Source organism: Cicer arietinum, chromosome 4 (assembly GCF_000331145.2).
Source record: "Cicer arietinum cultivar CDC Frontier isolate Library 1 chromosome 4, Cicar.CDCFrontier_v2.0, whole genome shotgun sequence".
Taxonomy (NCBI): Eukaryota; Viridiplantae; Streptophyta; class Magnoliopsida; order Fabales; family Fabaceae; genus Cicer; species Cicer arietinum.
In genome coordinates, this window is record NC_021163.2 from 10,907,438 (window position 1) to 10,927,486 (window position 20,049).

The following is a 20,049-nucleotide window of genomic DNA, read 5'->3' on the forward strand; positions in this document are numbered from 1 at the left end:
TGTGAGGCATAAGACTGAGAAGGGCGGAGAGAGCTGTTTCTGTGTGCTTCGGCGGAATCCTCCGCATCAGTCCCATCGCAGCTTCCATTTCTCTCTCCAATTTCCTTTCAATTTCAAATGAAAAAACAACAAACAATTCAGAGAGAGAGAGAGAAACTTTCTCAAGTGAGTTTTGGGGTATTTTATTTATCCGAATTTCCCTCCACCTTCTATCTCTAATTATGTTGAAAATTTATTTATTTATTTATTTATCCGGAGTTCAACTCCTAGCTTAAATTAACTTTCTTATCTAGAATACCACCATCTTAGATCTTAAATCGTAAATGTTAGTCAATTTCACCTCCTTAAATTTATAAAATAGATCTTTTAAATTATTTAAAATAGATAATATTAAATAATTTAATATTTCATAAACTTAAAATTTAAAATTATTTTATAGTTATAATTTCAAAATTTATAATAATAGTTTACTCATTTCTTATTTCTTTTAATTGTGATTATCATATTGCTTATAAGAATTGGAAGATTAATGTATAAAATAAAAGTCTTTATTTTAATTTATCTATAAAATAGAATGAAATTCTTTTGTTATCCATGATTTTTTTTAATTGAAATTAGTTATATAGTTGTGCCAACGAAGTTTTTGTATGTATAAAATTCTTTCATTATTTATTTTTTATTGTTATTAATTTATAATATTTAAAAGTATTATAAGTTAATTTAAAAAATATGTAATTTTTTAATAATAATAATTTTATTATTTAAATATAATATATATTACAACATATTATATAATGATGAAGTATTTATCAAATATATGATAAAATAAAAATAATATTCTGCTATTTATTAATACATATAGATCAAATTTATAATATAAAAATTCTTATTATATTATTATTATATCTTTATACAACTTTAATATCTATTTAATTGTCCAAACACATCACTAATCAAAAGTAGAAACTAATCTTTTCGGATAGGAAGATCAATTTAAGGGGTTGATGACATTCAACAAATACCCTTTCATGCACACCGAATGAATATCTTATATAGTCTTTGAATTGGACTATAAGTTGGTAGCTTATCATTTTAACAGGTCAATGGACGCTTTTATTAGTTTGGTTTCATTATATTGTGTTGTATTAAATTGTTTTTCGTAATGTAAAAACTATGTGATGGAGTATACATTCTATACTTTTGAAGTTATATGAAAATATCAAATCGATGTAAAAATGTTTGAACTATTTTTAATCTTAATTTCATTTTAATAATTTGTAGTTAGAGATTTTGAAAAATTTACTATGAATTTTATTATCGATCATATAAAAAACATGATAAATTTTCATATAATTTCGTGATTCAAATTAAAAAAAATTTATATTTTATTTCAAAAAATTTAATATATATCTCACTCAAACTCTCTCTTGTTTAATTATTTTTTAAAAATTAATTAAAAGTTTACTTAAAATTACTGCAACAAAAACCCCTTAAAAATCATATGAGTTTAATAAAAAAATTAAAAGACTATGAAGTTTTAATTTTGCAGATTTGAAGTACAAATATAAATAAAAAAAAAACTACATTGTCATGTACACAACTACATAGCCGATCTCATGATTTTGATTTTATTCCGCCTTGTATTTTGTATAAGAGATTGTCAATACAATGACATAAGTTTGCTTCCCTTAAAAAATTTGCCCCAATAAAGAGCACAGATCCTTAATCATTGTGGGTTCCTAAAACAACAAAAACTAAGATGCTTTTTAGATAATCAAACTGAAAACTACATTAGTAAATGATGACTCGAGTCATTTTCAAGTTTGATTGTAAAAATATTCTCCAGAAACCAAGAAATGGATTTTACTTACTAAGAGTGACAATGTAAGAGACCTAATGGTCATATTATCAAACTTTTATCTGTTATAAAAAATGTATTATTATTATTATTATTATTATTATTATTATTATTATTATTATTATTATTATTATTCTAATACCAAAATTTAAATTTTTGGGTGGACGTGGGTTCCACTAACCAATTATTATGCATACCAATTGATTTTATTTTTGGCATGGATGAAATAGGTGACCATGCCTATCCATACATATGATAACAAACACAACCATTATTAACCCACCATCACAGAGAAAAAGGTGATTCGACCTTTTCCCACATGCTGATTGCTAGGTTAGATGAAGTTGGTTTAAAGGCACACCCCATGTTGGAGGCATGTACAAGCAAAGTTTTGGGATATAGCTTTTGTCTGTTTTAAAATAGTGATCCCAACAAATTTCAACTTTAGAAAAAGATTGAAATTATTTTTTCCAAACTCAACAATTATGTAAATTTCACTATTTTAATAAAGCATTTTATGGTGGTTCGCAAAAGTTGTTATTTCGGTTCTCATGAAAGTTTATCTCTATACAAAACATTTTTTTAAAAATTAATTTCTTAGTTAAATAAATTTTCAGTTTCGATAAAATTTTACTATTTTACTTTTAATCTTTATAAAAAATTTCGTCAATTTTTAGTTCTTTAAAATTTATCATTTTCGTTTTTTTATTCCTAACTTTATATCAATCTACTATCTTTCATTCAAATTTTTTAATGATTTATTACAGTAATAATTTTTTTAACAAGCAAAAATTATATATAATTTTTAAGTGCAAAAAACTTAAAAATTCATATTTAATTCATTATTTATTAAAAAATTCTAATTTTATGCAAACAAATGGTTAAACATTAATACAAAAATCATTCAAAAATTCAAAAGCATACACAATATTAATTTAAAATAAAGGTCCAAGAATGAAAACAAAAAATTTTAAAGAGCTAAAAATTGATGAAAGTTTTTACGTTTTTTTAGGTTACACCCAAATAGATTATTTACGTGAACTCAATTAGGTGCATGAATTAAATTCGCATAAAATTAAATCAATTAGCGTACATAGTAAATTAAATCTAAATTAAATCTAGGTAGAATGCGAGAGTTGAGTTCCCATAGTCTATGTAATTGTAATTGGAAGAAAAAGCGGTTTAACCAACAAAAATGAATTTGTTTTTATAAGGATTAAAAACAAAATACTTAAAGATCGATTCATATAAACAATTTTTTTTACCAAATTGACAATTTAAGCCTTAATTTATTACCAAATAGACAATTTAAAATAAACATGATAACAAACTAATATAATTAAGCATCGATTCATATAAACAATTTTTTTAAAGTACAACTAATATCTTTAAGGGACCAAATTCATTTAATATTTACTCATTATAATAATTGATACGTTGACAGGAAGAATTCTTTTTAGACATAAGTTATATAGCAAAAATAATAATTTATCTAGCATACACAGGTTAGCTGCAAATTGTTACAACCACACAGTAGATGACTAGCGCTATCATCTTTGTCTGCACAGCAAGTTACCTGCTATATGCATTAATTCGATCCAAGATGATTATGACATGAGAACTGCTCACAATTGTCATCTGGTGGAGGCTTGAAAACCTCAGAAACAAGTGCACCGCATCAAAAACCGGACCCCAAAAATTGAAATATATAGTTACCATTTAATAATACAACCTCTATAGAAGAGCTATATAATGAAGATGACCAGTGAAATCATCATGTACACGAGTTGAGTTTGGCGCGTCGTTCTTCATAAGATGCTGATTCAAATTAACAAGAATAAGAAGCCGGTCAGTAAAATAATGGGGGATACTAGGAACAGGAAGTATATCATTTGTCTAGAGCTTAGACGAAAACAAAGCATTCATATTCCATGCATTAGAGTACTTGTAAACAGGTTTTAAAATATTCAGGTGTCAGAACTCACGCTCAGTTGGTCGTGACATGAGAGGGATATGAGAGGCTTTCTTCTTGGATTCTCGAACTGCAGGCAGAATTTGATCTGGGCAAGCAATTTTTATCAGAACAATAGATCATATAAACTAGAGTAAGCAATGTGATTAGAAGTTAATTCAGCTCAACATGTTTTCAGTACCATGTAATGGAGGCACACTATTAAGAATAGCTTCGTGAAAGATTGCAGCTTGAAGCTGGTAAATTTTGCATTCGTTAACCAAGTGTGAGTGCAGCGCTTCTCCCGCCTCTGGATATGCAATCACATAAATAAATTCAAGCTATTATCTAAGTAAAATGCCCCAATAGGCAAGCAAAGAAAATCAGTCGCCATATTTGAAGTCTCACAAGTTACAAATCAGAAATACCTGATGAACACATAAACTTGACATCCTTAAATTCACAGGACTGAAGAACCAAAGGAACCTCTGAAGCCATAGTGTATTGGGGTTTTCTGGGGATTCTGTTAGTGTCCAGTAGCAAATCGGTAATCTACAAATTTAAGATTCAAACTTATTAGCTCAAACTACAGAATGCGAAATTCATATAGTAGATCAACTGACCTCGAATTTAATATTACAGCATGATACTAATATAAAAAGAAAAAACAAAGAATGAATAAATAAGAGACTATGCCACACCCTCATAAGCAAGAAGGCAATTTGATTCCTTAACATTTAAAAAAGTCTGTTCCTTGTGTGACTGCCTGTCAGTGTGGCATTTGCTAAACCACAGAAACAGGTAGAAGAATGCAAACTGGACTAATTTTACAGTAACTATAACATAGCAACAAGAACCAAAAGAAAAACATGGTATATTTGTATGGGTTAATAACCAAATAATTTTACAGTGACTAAAAGCAAAAAGTGGTGTAACTGCATGGACCAAAACATTTAAATCTATTCTACAATAGTAACAGTTTTATATAAGTTGCAGCAAACAAGGAACACAGCCATTTGGTGAGGGTTACATCCATTAGGCTCACAAAACACTAACTATTCAACAGAATCTTAGTCCCGGATTCTTTCTGAATAAAGTTGGCTTTGGGAAGCAAACATGGCAAACATTACATAAAAATGCATCCAGTCTTCACAGTTCAGAAGACTGCTTCTGTTGTACATTCTTATGGCCGAAAGAACCAACAAGGTGCTAAACAAATATTTCATATGACTATATACGAGAGTCTTAGGTACCAACATCTGGAGATTCAAGACCTTTGCCAACCAAGAAGAGAACAGCAACCATGCAGCGAACCTGATGCCATAAAAAAGCACTACCTTTGATTTTAATTGCCCAAAGTTGATTACCATCATAACTGCAGGTAAATGAGAAACACATGCTCAGACATCATGCTCAAAAACTTGCAAACGACAAATTGCAATTTTTGTCAGGCAGATACAACTGTGCAACTTTTTTAACAAACAACAGCATCACAACTGAAACAAATACCAAGGGTTTCCTTCATTGGAATACATGAAGGAAAAAACAATGGTTTCATATTGCTTCGCATCTCAGACTTAAGACTCAAATGTGATGCATGCAGATACAGCTGTTACCTTAAACATATGAAGTACACATCATAAATATATTCATCCTAACCTTTTGAGAAATATTTTTCCTTCAAACTTAATAACAATTTTTTTTTTCTTTTAGCTATTCTGTCTAGAAATTCTTGTGTATGTTCCCCCCCTTTTAACTGTCATTTGATTTGTGTCTCTAGTTCCACAAGAGTTTTTTATTTTGTTTTTTCTGATAGGCATTTCTTCCCAGAAGAATTAAAAAATATCACCTCAAAATGTCAAGAAAATAGCTAGAACATTGTGATGAGCTACTGAAGTCCAATTTGAAGTGTTGGTTTCCAACATAATTTTGTCAGCAAACAGGCACACACAGAAACACAGACATAGGGGTAAGAAAAATTGTCTACCAATCTTAACCTCACATCTGTTGGAGAAATCTTAAACATTGTGATGCGCCGCATGTAGTTGTGCACATTAGCTGCATCCATTTTACAGAAGTTTCTAAAGTCATGTTCTCCTAGAAACTTTGTTCCAGCACTCTCCATAGCCTAATGGGATATCAACCAATGAGAAGTGATAACCATTTGCATGCCTCTCAAATCTTTGACACAAAAGGAAACAGAGAAGACAAGAAAGAATAACCAAGGTTCAAGAATATATAGTAACTGTAACGGAAAATGGTTTTCCTACCAGGATATTCAAATTTTCTTTCCAAAAAAAATACTTATACTCCCTGCTTAAACAGCTAAACCTGTATTGATAAAGCAAGTGAGAAACAGGATAGCAAAATAAAATAATTTAAGAAATCAAGCTTCATTTCATTAATTAAAAAATGTAATTTACTTTGTTACAAGATCTTTGCAATATGAAAGTTAGTGTCAGTAAAGACAACAATTCGACTTGAATCACAACCCTACCTCAAAGTTCAACAAACCAGGGACCCTTCGCCTGAAAAAGTATTTTCAGCTTAGCACATCAAAGATGAGACAACTGAAATAGTTAATTACTAAATTATTTATTCCAGTGTATGACATTATCCATTTCATAAATGCATGTCCATGATTATGAAAGGAAACCAGAACTTGCTGAGCTTCCTATATATTTGTCTGGCCCTTTTGAAGTTTCAACGTCAACTTATGTTTTCAAAACAATTTCCTTTTCAAAAGTCCAACAGTTAAATTAAAATTTCTTATTGGGTAGATCAAGCATGCAAATTTGCAAAAAATTTAAAAAATATTTGATACTTCATCAAACAACTTCAATTCAACGTACAATATACTTTTCAAAATACAAAGACATTGACTATAAGATTGTATAGCAATAAATGCTTAATTTATCTAAAACTTGTCGTATAATATGACAGTATTCATAAAATTTAACATCCTCCGCAGTATCACAAGCAAAAGCCGGCTACTCTAATTGTTAGAATATGTGTTATATTGTGATCCCTCTTCCAAAACCAGAACTGTCAGTACCCATATAGATATTTATATATTTAAGCATATACAATCTGGATAGGTTGCGTCAAATTTACAAGGGAAAAACACTCGGATATTATAGCAATGACCCATTGCAGCCAAAAGTATTTTGTTGCATAATTGCACCCTTGTCAAGATCCGGTGTTTCCCCGTGTTTGCCTCCCAATATGCAGGATACAGGGAAAGTAGTTCCTTCGGCCATTGTTTCTCATTACTATCAGTCTTCTCTATATAACATGATCAACATATGATATTAGAAAGTAAAGGTTTAAAGAATGCATACAAACCTTGCATGGAAATCCACAGGAACAGGGCACCAGCCGAGAATTCGAATGTCATTGGGAAGGACTCGATTTAGTACCCTCACATAATCAATTTCTCCTTCTATGCGAAAAAAATGATAGGGGTTAAGAAAAGGAGGGAATAAAGTATGTATGATATTTCACACTGATGTATATGATATTACGGGTATGCTAAACAATCAAAAGTCTTCCTTTAATTATTATAAAACTGCAAAAAAAACCATTACAAATATGCATTTACATTTATAATTGGCTAAAACCATATAACACCCCCATCATTTTGGCATCAGCAACATACAACTCAATGAGCATCAATCTGAGCAGTCAATACCCTATAGCCTGCTTAGGCCCCAAACCTACAGAAATAAATTTACCTAGCAAGTAATCCTTTTGATATCTACACATGGTGCTTGATATCTTTATAATAGTATTACACAGCTGAGTATTTCCACTTACCATACAAATGAAGGGAAAATTGACTAATGTGAAACCATTTTTTCAGCCTCAAAACATACCGTTTTAACCTTTAATTATACCTCAAGCCCTTATATATTTAGACTAATGCAGATATGACTTGGACTATATAAACTCTGGGAAGAAAATTATTAAGTCAATTATTTAATAATTATTTCAGATTCACCAGCACATGTCTAATTCACAACCATAACTCATTTCATTGATTTAATGCAACTCAAACTATGATGCATAAGTGTGCAAACATGGAAATCGATCTCAGCCGCTATATGACAAGAAAAAATCAGGATATTGCCAAACAATGAAAAATAAAAAAGGTTAAGTCAATACACACACAAAGAAAACCAGAAGCAACAAAGAAAAGGCTTGATCACATTTTTTCAAAAGATTGCTCAGCTAACTAACCGTGTTGTTCTTCTAAAACAATATCTCCAGAACTCCCATTATTTACTCCAGATATTTTGAGCCTTGATCTTAGAAAAAGAGCTATTACCTGCTTCAAAAAAAATTCATAATCAGGACCAGTTAATTATAAATTAACAGATCATATGATACTTGGCAAAGCAACAGTAAAATAGTGGAAATCGTGATAGAAACCTCTTCATACAATTAAATAGCTTTCCAAAAAATTGCCTACTAACAGATTCCAAACAATTTCAATTATTAAGGATTGCATGCCAAACTGTCATTGTTTTTCCAGGTTTATTTAGATGAAAGGAGAATCAATCAAAGAGTTGAAAAAAGTACAAAGATAAAACATGGAGAATACATATTATCCAAATCAAAACTACAATGAAAAGATATCAAAACAAAGTAGCTATTTAGTCCGTACTCCCTAGACATGATGGAACCTTGCATGTGATAGAAAGGAAGGGAAGAAAGTCAATAGAGATAAACAAAGCCTCTATGAAGGATAAATCCCCCAATACAATGGGAACAAATTGTAAAGAGCCCCAACGTTAATATGTTTGGATTTTTGTTGCAAACATACGTTGTAGTTCAGACGTGCATTCGCCTCAAAAGAACTCTAGATATGTGGAGTCCAAACGAAATTTTTCAGTTTTTCAACCGTAAACCAAACATGTTAAATTGAGGCACTCTGCAGAAGTAACTCATCTTGCCTTTGTCGTAGCAGCACAATAATTGTTAATGGGAGTATGTTAACTCAAAAATGGTAAAGACCATTTTGTCATATCAGCTTTATAATCATGTTATGTATTAGTCATTGCCGATTGCTAATATATTAGAAAGTACCCTCTCTCTCTTCTCTCTCTCTCTCTCTCTCTCTCTCTCTCTCTCTCTCTCCGTCTCCTTTTTCCCCTTTCTGCATTAACTTACTTGTCCAACTGAGGAAACCCCTTTGTCTGTTCTACCACATCTCGAATACTGTGACTCCTTCTTATCACCAACCAATAGCCTTGCTTCTTCAAGAGCTTGAAAAATTTCAGACTGCAAGAAAAATGATACATGATAAATAAAAACAGATGCATCCATGTAAAATGTTTGCAATGATTTTCCTGACAGTTGACAACTGGACTACTTCATCCAGCACAGACAATCATTTTTTATTATTATGGATAAATATCGGCTTAGTGGTACTCATGATCAATTTGTGCTAATTTTAAAATTATTGGTTTGCGTGACTTTGGAAATAAACAGACCTCTACAGTTGGTTGCATTTGTGCCTCTGAAGCAAAACCATAGAACCTGTATTTAGCAAATACAATTAGTCAGCCGACCTTAACTAACACATGAAATTTATATACTGTTAATTTCGTAAATACCAAAAGAATAAAGTAACAAGACAGGAAAATGATATGAAGAATAAAAAACATAAGAAACTTCAAATTCAATTAAAAGAGAAATTGAAAAGATCATGGGAATTTCAGAATAATAAGGATTTATCAAATGCGATCTCCAGAGCAAGCTCTGACAATTATATAAATAGTAATCAAAATAGAATCTAAGATTGTAATATGATATCGAAATATCACAGTTCTATCATTTTTGTGTGTGCACCAACGAAAACAACCTGTATGAAGTATACAGTTGAGTATAGATTAACACCTCAGTAAATATTGTTAAAGCAAAATAACAAAAACCAAAAAACAAAAAACAAAAAAGCTTGTACCACTAGGTAAAGATTAGAAAATACATAGTCTGGAATGAGAAACATAAACTCAAACTCAGGATAACTCAGATGCAGAGCCTATGCAGCAGTTTGTAAAGACAGAATACAGAGCAAGATGAAATAGTGACAGCAAATACCTTTTTCCAAAGTACATGACTTTTAAAGCTACATATCTCTTGCTATGATTACTCATAAACCTTGTGTTATAGCCTGTATCACAGTGTAGAAGCTAATTTAAATATGCCAATTTGTTTTGCTAAACTGGTAAATCTCATATTAAAAATAAATTATATTCCCTCATCTTTTTAATTTCATTAGAAGGTACAACATGGGAAACTCATGTACACAGAATACAGGTCCCATGAAAAACTAAAAGCACTGATCTAGCAGAAAAACATAAACAAGATAAGCATACAAATCAAGAAATCACTGATATAAATCATCAAACACATCATTAAGTTTCAATTGAAGAACAGAAAGTAAAGCTTAATTTTCATATAAATTTTTTAGACAGAGAGTTGTCATGGCATCATGTCATCAAAATAAAAAAGCAGTGTTTTCTCTTAACACCATAACATAGGTGTCACTAGTCACTGACTCACTACTAGTCCCCAAAAAATATTGAGAATACAAAACCTGGCTTTTTCTCTATCTTCTCTTTTGATTTCTTGTTGGCTTTTTTCGGTTCCGTGGCTTTCCCATCATGACCATATAACTTTTTCTCTATCTGCATCATACATTAACACAAATTTAAAAAAAAATGCAGACGAAACCCTTTTCACCCCTTCCATTTTATTTTTCTTTGGAAATTTTTTCCTAACTGAAAACCATCACCGTACTCCACAGCCAAAAAGATAATACAAACTAGAGTGAAAATAAGCTAAAGAACTATGAAACAATCAAGTAGCTAACCTTAGAGCAATGGCAATCAGCAAGTCGAGATAAAAGATTTGCATTCTCCGCTTCTAATTCCTAGCAGCATGAATCACATAAATCAGTAGAAAAACCGCATTATAAGTATACCAATAGTAAAATGGATTAGGCTCATATAAAGCCTTCATCATTAATTTCAGCAATTGTTAAAATAAAACAAACACAATAAAAGCATAAACTTGAGCAAATCATTAAATTAAAGACATAAATAAACAAAAACAATAATAAGATAGTGCAAAATCTTTGATTCCTACATTGCAATGCTATATCATCGTACTACTATATGAAACGAGTGCAATATTTTCACCGAATATAGGGGTTTTGAATGAAGTACATCATATCGAATAATCATTCGAAGAACATTAAGCTTAGGATGAGAAAATTGGTTGAAAAAAAGTACCTTGACCCTGGCTTGTAAGGTGGTTACGTAGTCAACATCGCAGCTCACTTGCGTCGCCATACTCAACACTTTTATCAGCAATTTTTGGAGATTGAAATTGAAACACGAACAAAAGAAGCATATGAATTTCGGACCTAAAACCTACCCATCCATATAGTAACCTGTTTTCTTCAACCAGTGTTCATAGTTACTGTTTATTATTTTATTTATAAAAAAGTAGTTATTGTTTATTTAGGAAACAGAAATAGGTTTTTTTTTTAAATATCTGAAAATAATTATTACATTTTAGCGTTTCATACATATTGTAAAAATAAATTACAGTTGTATTGGAAATAAAAAATAATAATTATATCAAAATAGTTTTTTTTACAAATGTGACAAATATTATAAGATATATATATTTTTTAAACTGTTTATAGAGTAAATATATTTTTCTTTTTCGTAATTAGTATTAAGTTGAATGAAGTAATATTAACAAAGTGAGAGATTATTGTAGTCAAATATATTTCAAATTTTTCTTGAAATTTATTGTATTTTACAATGTATTTTGTTCGAATTTTAAAAAGGTTGAATCTTTCGACTTATGTGATAATATATACACTTTAATAATAAGTTGTTCGCTTCGGTGTATATTATAATGTTTTAGTTAGTGATATCCTTTTCTTTTTTGTAGATTAGGAATTTGTGAAACAATGCACATGCCTCGTAAATTTTTCTTTCTTTGTTATGGATGATATGGCAACTAATCCTAACGGGTTTGGCTAGGGTTTTTTTAGAGGAAAAATTAGCTGGGTTGAGAATTAAATTAAAAAATGCATATAATTAGATTTTCATTTAATAATCTCTTAGATATTGATTTGGTATTGGCCGAATTCAAAAAGATAAAATTATCTTTAGAAATTTTGAATGTCTTTTAATTAAGCGAATGATATTTATGTGCATCGTAGATTGACCTAGATTAATATTTGTTCAATTTGTTATCTTGTCATTCTTGTACTTTCATCTTGTTTTTTGTTCATACTCATCATGATAACAATGTGTCTCGTCTCATTTATTAACCACTCTTAAGTTTGGTTGTGTAAAGTTGAATGAATATGGTGCAATGATTAACCTTGAGACTATGATCATATGTGGATGTGTGACTCGCAACCATCATAAAACTTTTTTTTTTTTTTAGTTTGTTTACTCTCGATGTGTATTTATCACTGTGTCAATGTTATTATATGTTCTTCAAGGTTTGAATCATACTTTCTTATAATGGTTTTAAATCTATTGACATTGAATATACTCAAATGTGGTTGTGGATCACATGCTAGATAGTTGCAATGTTAGACATCATTACTCTCTATTGGTGAATTAGATCGTTGATATCTTCTATCAGTTGATCACTTTTCTCTTTATCTCATGTTTTTCGTGAAACTAACCAACTGGTGGATGCTTTTGCCAGTTTAATTACAAATGACTTTTACAAATTTATTTATTTTTATGTAATTTCTTATTTTATATCATTCACCTCTCTATGATTAAGAGGTCTACTATCTTTTTTCTTATAAATAAATTTCTTTAATAAAAAAAATCTCTAATTAATACTATTATTACGTGTCTTGAAATATTTAAAATCAAAGATGAACATTTTTATATATAAACGGTCAGATCAAGCATATTCGTAGACAACATTAATAAATATATTATATAATTTTTTTAGTATAAGTGGAAAATGTTAAAAGGACGTAGGAACATAGGTAATATGTTATAAAGTCCCCTTTGAAAAAAGTGTAGGATCAATTATATGAAGCCCATGCATGATATGTTGTCTTCAGTATGATGTGGTTAATCTTGTATCAACTTAAGAACTTAATATATGTTTAAGTCTATTTTTGAAAAAATTAATTATGGCCGTGTAAATATGAGTGAAAATAGGTTAGGTCAAATTAGGTTTGGTAAGATATGAATATGATTTGTAGACTTGAGTTTGGCCATGATGAAAGTTCGGCTAGTCTATTAAGTAGCTATCATTTTAAAATATTTGAATAAGTAATTATACATATTTTCACTCTTAAGTGTAAAATTAATTTTAATTTATTTGAGTGCTATCGAGTATAACTAATGATTTCACCTCTAGAGTCGATTCTACCTTGAAACTATGATTTGTAACTTGAGTCCAAATGTGACTTTTATACTAAAATTTATTATTCAACTTACTTTTACTCGAATATATTTGAATTTTAAACACTTTAAATTCAACCAACTTTTAATTAAAATTAATTTTACATAACTAATTCATTCAAAATTAATTTTAGTTATAGAAGAACCAAACACAAATGAATTTAGTTTACAAGTAGACAAAGCAATACATAAAAGACTCCAATGATAAATCAAAATAAACCACCGGTACATTACAACATACTCCCTGTCATCTAATGTGTTACTACTTTTCAAGGTCACCTAATGTGATACATGCCACGTTCCTCAGCTAACATTTATGGTAACAGGCAGAGGAATAAGACTCCAACGATTCTATGCAGCCTCCTTCAAAAACCAGCAGTCAACCTTATCTAATTTGATATATCAATCCATTTGTAGCACCCACCTTGTTTATCGTAACTGTTCAAAATATTAGTATCATGTGTTATTTTCATCTCTAATACAGAAAGAGAGGGACGAATTGATTGATTCAGAGACCAAGTTTTTTGAGAAAATGTCTGGTCTTGTTCCTCATGCGGCTGAAAACAACAACTACACAAGCCAATATCAAGGAAGGGAAATTCACACCAGAAACATTTAATTTCTGAACCCATTCTGGACTAGTAGTAGTAGTAGTAATATCCGTTGAAACTAGCATTATCATAATACTTATCAATGCCACCCCAACCAATATCCTGCTCAATGGTTTAACTATCGACTCCTGATTCAAATCAAAATCAAATTCCACATTTCATAATTTATCATAATAAGTAACAAATGATTAGGCAAAAACGCATACATGTACACGTGTCAGTAGATTAAGTAAACAATTGAATATAGGGAGGTGGAGAGAGAGACCTTGGGTTCGCTGTCGATGTAGAGAACGGCGCCGTTTCGGTAAGACAAGACGGAATTTCCGGTTTTGGTGTTGAAGCGGATGGGGGCGGCGCGGCCAGATCGAGGGTTGAAAGCGAATATAGATTTGAGGGAGTGGTTGCGGAGGATTTGACGGACATCTAACTGACTATGTTCCGAGCCACCAAGCTCCGATTTGAATATCGCAATGGGTCCTTCACCCTGGCGAAATAGGTGGATCTCTACCTTCTTAATTGATTTTGATTCAACTATTTCCCTTTCCCTTTCTCTTTCTCCCACTAACGCTTCCTTTTCTTCCTCCATGCCTACCTCTTTCTTTCTCTGCTCTCGCTTTATTTTATCAATATGCTATTGCCTATTGTGCTTAGCTTCATGCTTCTTTTCTCTTTCCTTACCTTTATTTTTCTTCTTTCTTCTTTCTTCAATCACAATTTACCGGATCTGTATCATCTATTTTATTTCAAGTCATTTATTTTTTTATAATAATAAGTGTTAATATTCATTTATTAAATAAATAATAATTAATATATACATCAAATTGATGTAGTTAAATAGATTTATCATAATAATTAAAGTGTTATATTATTTTAATAATTTTATTTTTTTATTTTATATAATTTTTTATATTTAATTTTATTAATATAATTTAAATTTTTTAATTATTTTTTATATATCAAATGAAAAGAATGGAAAAATGATCTTGTAAAATAAAATTCTAAAAGAATTTAAAAAATTATAATTTTAATCTTCTATTTTATCACATTCACAAAAATAATTTTTATTTTAGAATTGAATTTTTTCCTCATTTACGTTGTATTTTAGAATTGAACTTTTCTTTCATTTACGTTGATTTAATACCATAATAATAAATTTAAAAAGAAAACAGAAATTTTTATAGGCAAATATCATATTTTAGACTAAAATTTATTGGTATCGGTCAAAATTGCAACAAAGACTATTGTGAGTATGATAAAATAGATGATCTAAAATATAATTAAACCATATAACAATTCATTAAGGTATTGTTTCCTTACAATTTTTCTATCAACCAACACAAGATACGATCTACTGTACATCGTTGTTTAAAAATTACTTTAATAATGATTTGTGATACTTCTCAAATGTAAAAATTTACAATCCTCACATCCTTATATTTAATATTAGACCTAATTGATGTTATACGATAATAAAAATTACATATTTATTTTCTTTTAATTTCATAAGACAATATATAACGTAGTTAAAATCGTGAATAATTTTAAATACTTATCAACCTCATACCACTTAAACAAATAGCAATAACATCTATCAAATAATTAAAAATTGAAAACTTTGTTTAGAAAAGAACGAAAAGTCAAGTTATACTTTTAAAGAATTAAATCATACTTTTTAATTCAGTTATATGATAATATTTCTATATCTTTAACAAATATCTTTAAAATACTTACAAGTTTTAAGACGAAGAAAAAAAGCTTTAATTTAAGATAAAAAACCTCAAGAGTCATGGAGTACTTTACGAAAAGTATTTACATCTCTCCAACTAATTAATCTCTCTATTACTACTATTATTATCTTATCACTTAGTTTAGTTTAGCAATCCATATATTGATCTCTATATAAATAGTTATTTCGAGATACAATAATTAACTTCGTCGACTAATGAAAGCGATAGAATAGAATAATGGCGACCCTTTTCCCCTTTTGCGTTCGACGTTGACACACACCCAATACATAATCGATCAAACCAAAAGCAGAAACGAACCTCAACCAATTTTCACCAATTAAGCTCAATTCAACCCCACGGTAACCAACTATGTCATTGCGCAGACGAACCTTGCTCAAGGTCATTGTCCTCGGCGATAGCGGGTACATACGTTTTCCCTCCTTTCGCTAAAACACCGTTTCGTTTTTTTTTTTTTTGAAATCGTAACCCCTTTTTCTTCATTGTCATTGCCAGGGTTGGAAAAACCTCGTTGATGAATCAGTATCCTCGTACGCCAATTCCCTTGCCGTTTCGTTAATTTCATGTTTAATCGTTCTTGGGTTTTTACCATTTCACTCTTTCTTTCAATCCCGTTTACTCATGTTTTTTTTATTTTCAACTCGCTTATTTTTATGTTTTCTTTGACAATTTTGTGGTATTTTTTTTTTTCGTTTTATTCCTCCAATTCTAAGGGGAATGTGATTCTAGTAATCAGCAGTTCAGCTGAGAGCAAGTAAACCTCGACTAAGAATTATTAGATTCGAATCTGATTAATGCTTAACTGAAACTCATTAACGGTTTGAGTTCAGTGACTTTGTTAATTTTGTGGCATTTACTTATTTGTTTAAGTTACTATTTGTTGTTAACGTTAGTGGTAGTTAGTTTGGATCTCCCTAATCAACTTATACTGTTTTTATTATTATTCTAACTTACGAGGAAAGTTTTGACTTTTTTTGGGTTCACCTGGTTTGACTCGTTTAAAGTTTTGTGGTTGAGGTCAATTTTTAATGATTTGTTTCTTTAGTTATTTCCTTATTGGGATTTAGCATTTGTGGATCTTTAACTAAATTAGATATGTGCACAACAAGTTTAGTCAACAATATAAGGCTACTATTGGTGCTGATTTTGTCACTAAAGAACTCCAAATTGACGACAGACTCGTCACTCTACAAGTAGGTTTCCTATTTTTTCAATGGTATTTCTGTATGCTTTTGTTTTTACTGTTTTGGGAATGTTGTGAAATATTTGTTAATTTGAATGAGTTGTATGGTGTGATTGGTAGATATGGGACACTGCTGGACAAGAGAGATTCCAAAGTCTTGGAGTTGCATTTTATAGAGGGGCGGATTGCTGTGTTCTTGTGTATGATGTGAACGTCATGAAGTCGTTTGATTCCCTCGACAACTGGCACGAGGAGTTTCTCAAACAGGTAATTCTTGTCTATTTTATGAACACTAGTTTTGTTTGCATTTGTGGTTTGGTGATAGATTGCATGTCTTGTCCTGCTTGTGACATGGTTACGAGAAAAAGGAAGTAATCCAAGTTTAATTTGCTCATTATGCTCTAGACATTACAAGCATTGTAGCTTGCATTCTAACTTACAAAAAGTCAGAATCTTGGCATCAGCAAATGAAAATAAATACATTTTTTTAGGATTGTTATATTGGATATAGGTTTGTGTTAGTTGAGGGAATTAGAGTTAGTTAGTTTGTTAAGAGTTGATTAGTTTTATTGTAGTTGAGAAGGACGCGATAATTAGAGAAATAAGACGTGTTACATATAAATAAGTAGGATTGAGACAAGACATGTTACCTATAAATAAGTTGGATTGCAAATCAGGGTATCTAGTTAACTGATAAAGTTTTGTGGCATTGAGCATTGGCAGGTGTAGACCCTCAAACTTCTGCAGTGTCCTATCTTCTAATTAGCGGTTTATCACCTATTTCTTTCTAATAAAAATACTGGTTTCTATCGTTATATTTGACTTTCATCTTTTTATAAACTCGTGCTAATGCTTTATCTCTTACTTATTAGGTTATTTTCTAGTGTTTGCACTTATGCATACACACAATCCATATATTAATTAACCTTCCAACTGGATTTGTCTCACTTTTATATAAAACTTACTAATATTAAACTTTGTTAGACAGGCCTTTGGATTAAGATTTATGTTCTCATTGTGACACAGGCAAACCCTCCTGATACAAGGACATTTCCGTTTATATTGCTTGGAAACAAGATTGATATTGATGGTGGGAATAGTCGAGTGGTACGCAGAAGTTATCACACTTTTAAGTTTCCTTATTTTATCCATAAATGTCTAATTATCTTATATGCAGGTTTCTGAGAAGAAAGCAAAGGACTGGTGTGCTTCAAAAGGGAATATTCCCTACTTTGAGACATCTGCAAAAGAGGATTACAATGTTGATGCTGCATTCCTGTGTATTGCAAAGACTGCCCTGGCCAATGAGCGTGAACAGGACATGTAAGTTTTCAGTATACATTATGATATGAATTTAAGTTGCCGTACTTATACGTTATGGTATGAATTTAAGTTGCAGTACTATATACGTTAAGTTAGGCGAAGAAATAGTACTATTATTCTGAATTTAAGTTGCGGTATTATTATGAATTTGTTTATATATTTGTACCATTCTGTTGTAAATTCAGAGAATAATTATGAAGATAAGTGTTCTATTCTATGGAAAATACCAATGAAAACATTATAACCAGAACAGTGCTCCTTAGGGAAGATCCTTGGCTGAAAACACAAAATGAAAAACTAAAGGTCCGTTTATTTTGTGAAAATATTTTCGATTTTAATTTTCTAAAATTTGTGCTAATTTTACTTACCAACAAGGAGATAAGAGACTATTGATGTCAACAATTGTCTGCATTATCAGAAACAATGAAAATACCAAACAAATTGATATAATTATTTTCATAAATGCATCAATCTTAGCTAGTATCTCATCTTCTCTCAATCACAATAATTCACTTCAAGAGTTTCACATCTTATAAAAAAGTTAAAATGAACACATTTTAAATATAAAAAAATATTTTCACAAAGTAAATAGGTCCTAACTTCTCTCTCCTCACACCCCTTGCAACATATCCTTGTCACACAGTCTCCAGTTCTCCATTACATCCCCATAACTGACTTTCCACCTCAACTTATCCTCGATGACGTTTTCTAACTCTTCTAAACCATAGGCTAAACTTGCATTCTACATACCCTAGGGTAATACTCATTGGTATAAAAATAGTTCATATTTATAAATTTTCCACGAATGTTTTAGTTAGCAAGGAATTTTTCACTTTTACTTCTATTATGTTTTTCTTTTCCCATGAGTTTTGTTTATTTTTCCTCCTGACACATTTGCGTATTATATAATTGTATACGTACTTACTAAAATTTTCTTGCTTCCATGAGGGACTCATGTCTTAGTCTCTGACCTTTATAATTTTCAGATTGAGTTGTGTGCATCAGGTAACTGCTTTTCTGACTTCTGAAAGCATAATTTCAATTTGAATTGCAGATATTTTCAAGGGATTCCCGAGGCGGTTCCAGAGAATGAGCAGAGAGGTGGTGGATGTGCATGCTGATATTGAAATACTGAATCATTTCAGGCACTCTCCTAAATGCTGTGTGTTTCAAATTCATCAAATTCTTTTTGGTCATATTGTGTACCCTGTATGCCATCATTGTGTGGGTAAATTGTGTACCTTGATGTTCCCATTTTGATACTAGTCTTGTTTTCGTAAGGATGAGCTTGAGAATGTTGCACTCGTAGGAAAAACATATTCCATTGATTTACCACGGATTAAATAGGTTTAAAGTAATTTTTGTTGTCTTTTGGCGATCAAATTGAGATGTGGCATGAAATGTTTATATTCTGTTTCAATGGTACTTATCAGACACTAATATGTGTGGTGGGTCACATAATTGAATAGTTTTGTTTTCTTTTTAAGTAAAAATTAATTAACTAATAGTTTTAGAACTTTTAATGTTACAGGTAAGGTTGGACTAGTAGTATGTTTCAAGATTTAGATACACCCACAAAAATAACAAGTGGTAGACAGAGAAAATAATTAAATAATGTATATTTTTTAAGTAATTAAATAATGTATATTTTTTAAGTAATTAAATAATGTGTATTTTTATCTCAGTCTAAATTTTTTGCTTAAAATTTTGTGACCCTGGATTTGGATGTACAGTTGTAATTTTTTTCTCTAGCATCCCTATTACCACCGCAAATTTGTAGAAGCGACAAATCATAGAATTAACAAAACTTGATGTATTGGAGTTTTTCACCCGACTTAAGTTCAAGCTTGATTTTTTACAAAACTCAAACGCATTTTAGGTGGTTACTGTGTTTAATTTTGACTTGTGAGTTAG

General features: G+C 30.4%; 4 protein-coding genes across 8 annotated transcripts in view; 1 reads left to right on the forward strand and 3 right to left on the reverse strand.

Moving 5' to 3' along the window:
• Positions 1-214, reverse strand: part of LOC101502862 (F-actin-capping protein subunit beta) — a 5,297-nt gene extending 5,083 nt beyond the window's left edge. The window contains exon 1 of the mRNA XM_073367497.1: positions 2-214. Within this exon, the coding sequence (XP_073223598.1) occupies positions 2-88 (87 nt within the window). The 5' untranslated portion in view covers positions 89-214. The remainder of the gene's footprint in view (position 1) is intronic.
• Positions 215-3,196: 2,982 nt separating this feature from the next.
• LOC101503184 (uncharacterized) lies at positions 3,197-11,301 on the reverse strand. 5 transcript variants are annotated; one of them, XM_004496351.4, is made up of 15 exons: positions 11,108-11,298; positions 10,687-10,746; positions 10,411-10,501; positions 9,912-9,984; positions 9,305-9,350; positions 8,982-9,092; positions 8,049-8,136; positions 7,155-7,248; positions 6,080-6,140; positions 5,807-5,937; positions 5,067-5,184; positions 4,238-4,361; positions 4,012-4,119; positions 3,844-3,918; positions 3,197-3,676 (listed from the first exon to the last, which is right to left on the reverse strand). In XM_004496351.4, the coding sequence occupies exons 1-15, from the start codon at positions 11,165-11,167 to the stop codon at positions 3,633-3,635; spliced, it is 1,284 nt and encodes a 427-aa protein (XP_004496408.1). In that variant the 5' UTR covers positions 11,168-11,298; the 3' UTR covers positions 3,197-3,632. The 5 variants fall into 5 exon arrangements, 4 of the variants coding, with proteins under 4 accessions (XP_004496408.1, XP_004496407.1, XP_073223919.1 ...); XM_004496350.4 differs by having other exon boundaries at positions 7,155-7,251; XM_073367818.1 differs by lacking the exons at positions 5,807-5,937; positions 6,080-6,140.
• Positions 11,302-13,386: 2,085 nt separating this feature from the next.
• LOC101503722 (uncharacterized) lies at positions 13,387-14,600 on the reverse strand. The gene is made up of 2 exons (XM_004496352.4): positions 14,150-14,600; positions 13,387-14,012 (listed from the first exon to the last, which is right to left on the reverse strand). The coding sequence occupies exons 1-2, from the start codon at positions 14,468-14,470 to the stop codon at positions 13,782-13,784; spliced, it is 552 nt and encodes a 183-aa protein (XP_004496409.1). The 5' UTR covers positions 14,471-14,600; the 3' UTR covers positions 13,387-13,781.
• A 1,212-nt stretch (positions 14,601-15,812) lies between these two features.
• Positions 15,813-19,518, forward strand: LOC101504052 (ras-related protein Rab7-like). Its single transcript, XM_004496353.4, has 7 exons — positions 15,813-16,033; positions 16,125-16,151; positions 16,723-16,822; positions 16,933-17,079; positions 17,839-17,919; positions 17,990-18,135; positions 19,190-19,518. The coding sequence occupies exons 1-7, from the start codon at positions 15,981-15,983 to the stop codon at positions 19,254-19,256; spliced, it is 621 nt and encodes a 206-aa protein (XP_004496410.1). The 5' UTR covers positions 15,813-15,980; the 3' UTR covers positions 19,257-19,518.
• Positions 19,519-20,049: the final 531 nt, after the last annotated feature.

What these genes read in the sequence shown, in the direction of transcription:
- LOC101503184 (XM_004496350.4), bottom strand. Translation starts at nt 11,167, where the DNA reads ATGGCGACGCAAGTGAGCTGCGATGTTGACTACGTAACCACCTTACAA. An exon ending in CCTGTGGATTTCCATGCAAG is followed by an intron (nt 6,141 to 7,154) that starts GTTTGTATGCAT and finishes TTATCAATACAG; the next exon opens with GTTTAGCTGTTTAAGCAGGG. An exon ending in AAGAAAATTTGAATATCCTG is followed by an intron (nt 5,938 to 6,079) that starts GTAGGAAAACCA and finishes ATATCCCATTAG; the next exon opens with GCTATGGAGAGTGCTGGAAC.
- LOC101503722 (XM_004496352.4), bottom strand. Translation starts at nt 14,470, where the DNA reads ATGGAGGAAGAAAAGGAAGCGTTAGTGGGAGAAAGAGAAAGGGAAAGG. An exon ending in ACATCGACAGCGAACCCAAG is followed by an intron (nt 14,013 to 14,149) that starts GTCTCTCTCTCC and finishes GATTTGAATCAG; the next exon opens with GAGTCGATAGTTAAACCATT.
- LOC101504052 (XM_004496353.4), top strand. Translation starts at nt 15,981, where the DNA reads ATGTCATTGCGCAGACGAACCTTGCTCAAGGTCATTGTCCTCGGCGAT. An exon ending in AAAACCTCGTTGATGAATCA is followed by an intron (nt 16,152 to 16,722) that starts GTATCCTCGTAC and finishes TAACTAAATTAG; the next exon opens with ATATGTGCACAACAAGTTTA. An exon ending in ATGGTGGGAATAGTCGAGTG is followed by an intron (nt 17,920 to 17,989) that starts GTACGCAGAAGT and finishes TCTTATATGCAG; the next exon opens with GTTTCTGAGAAGAAAGCAAA.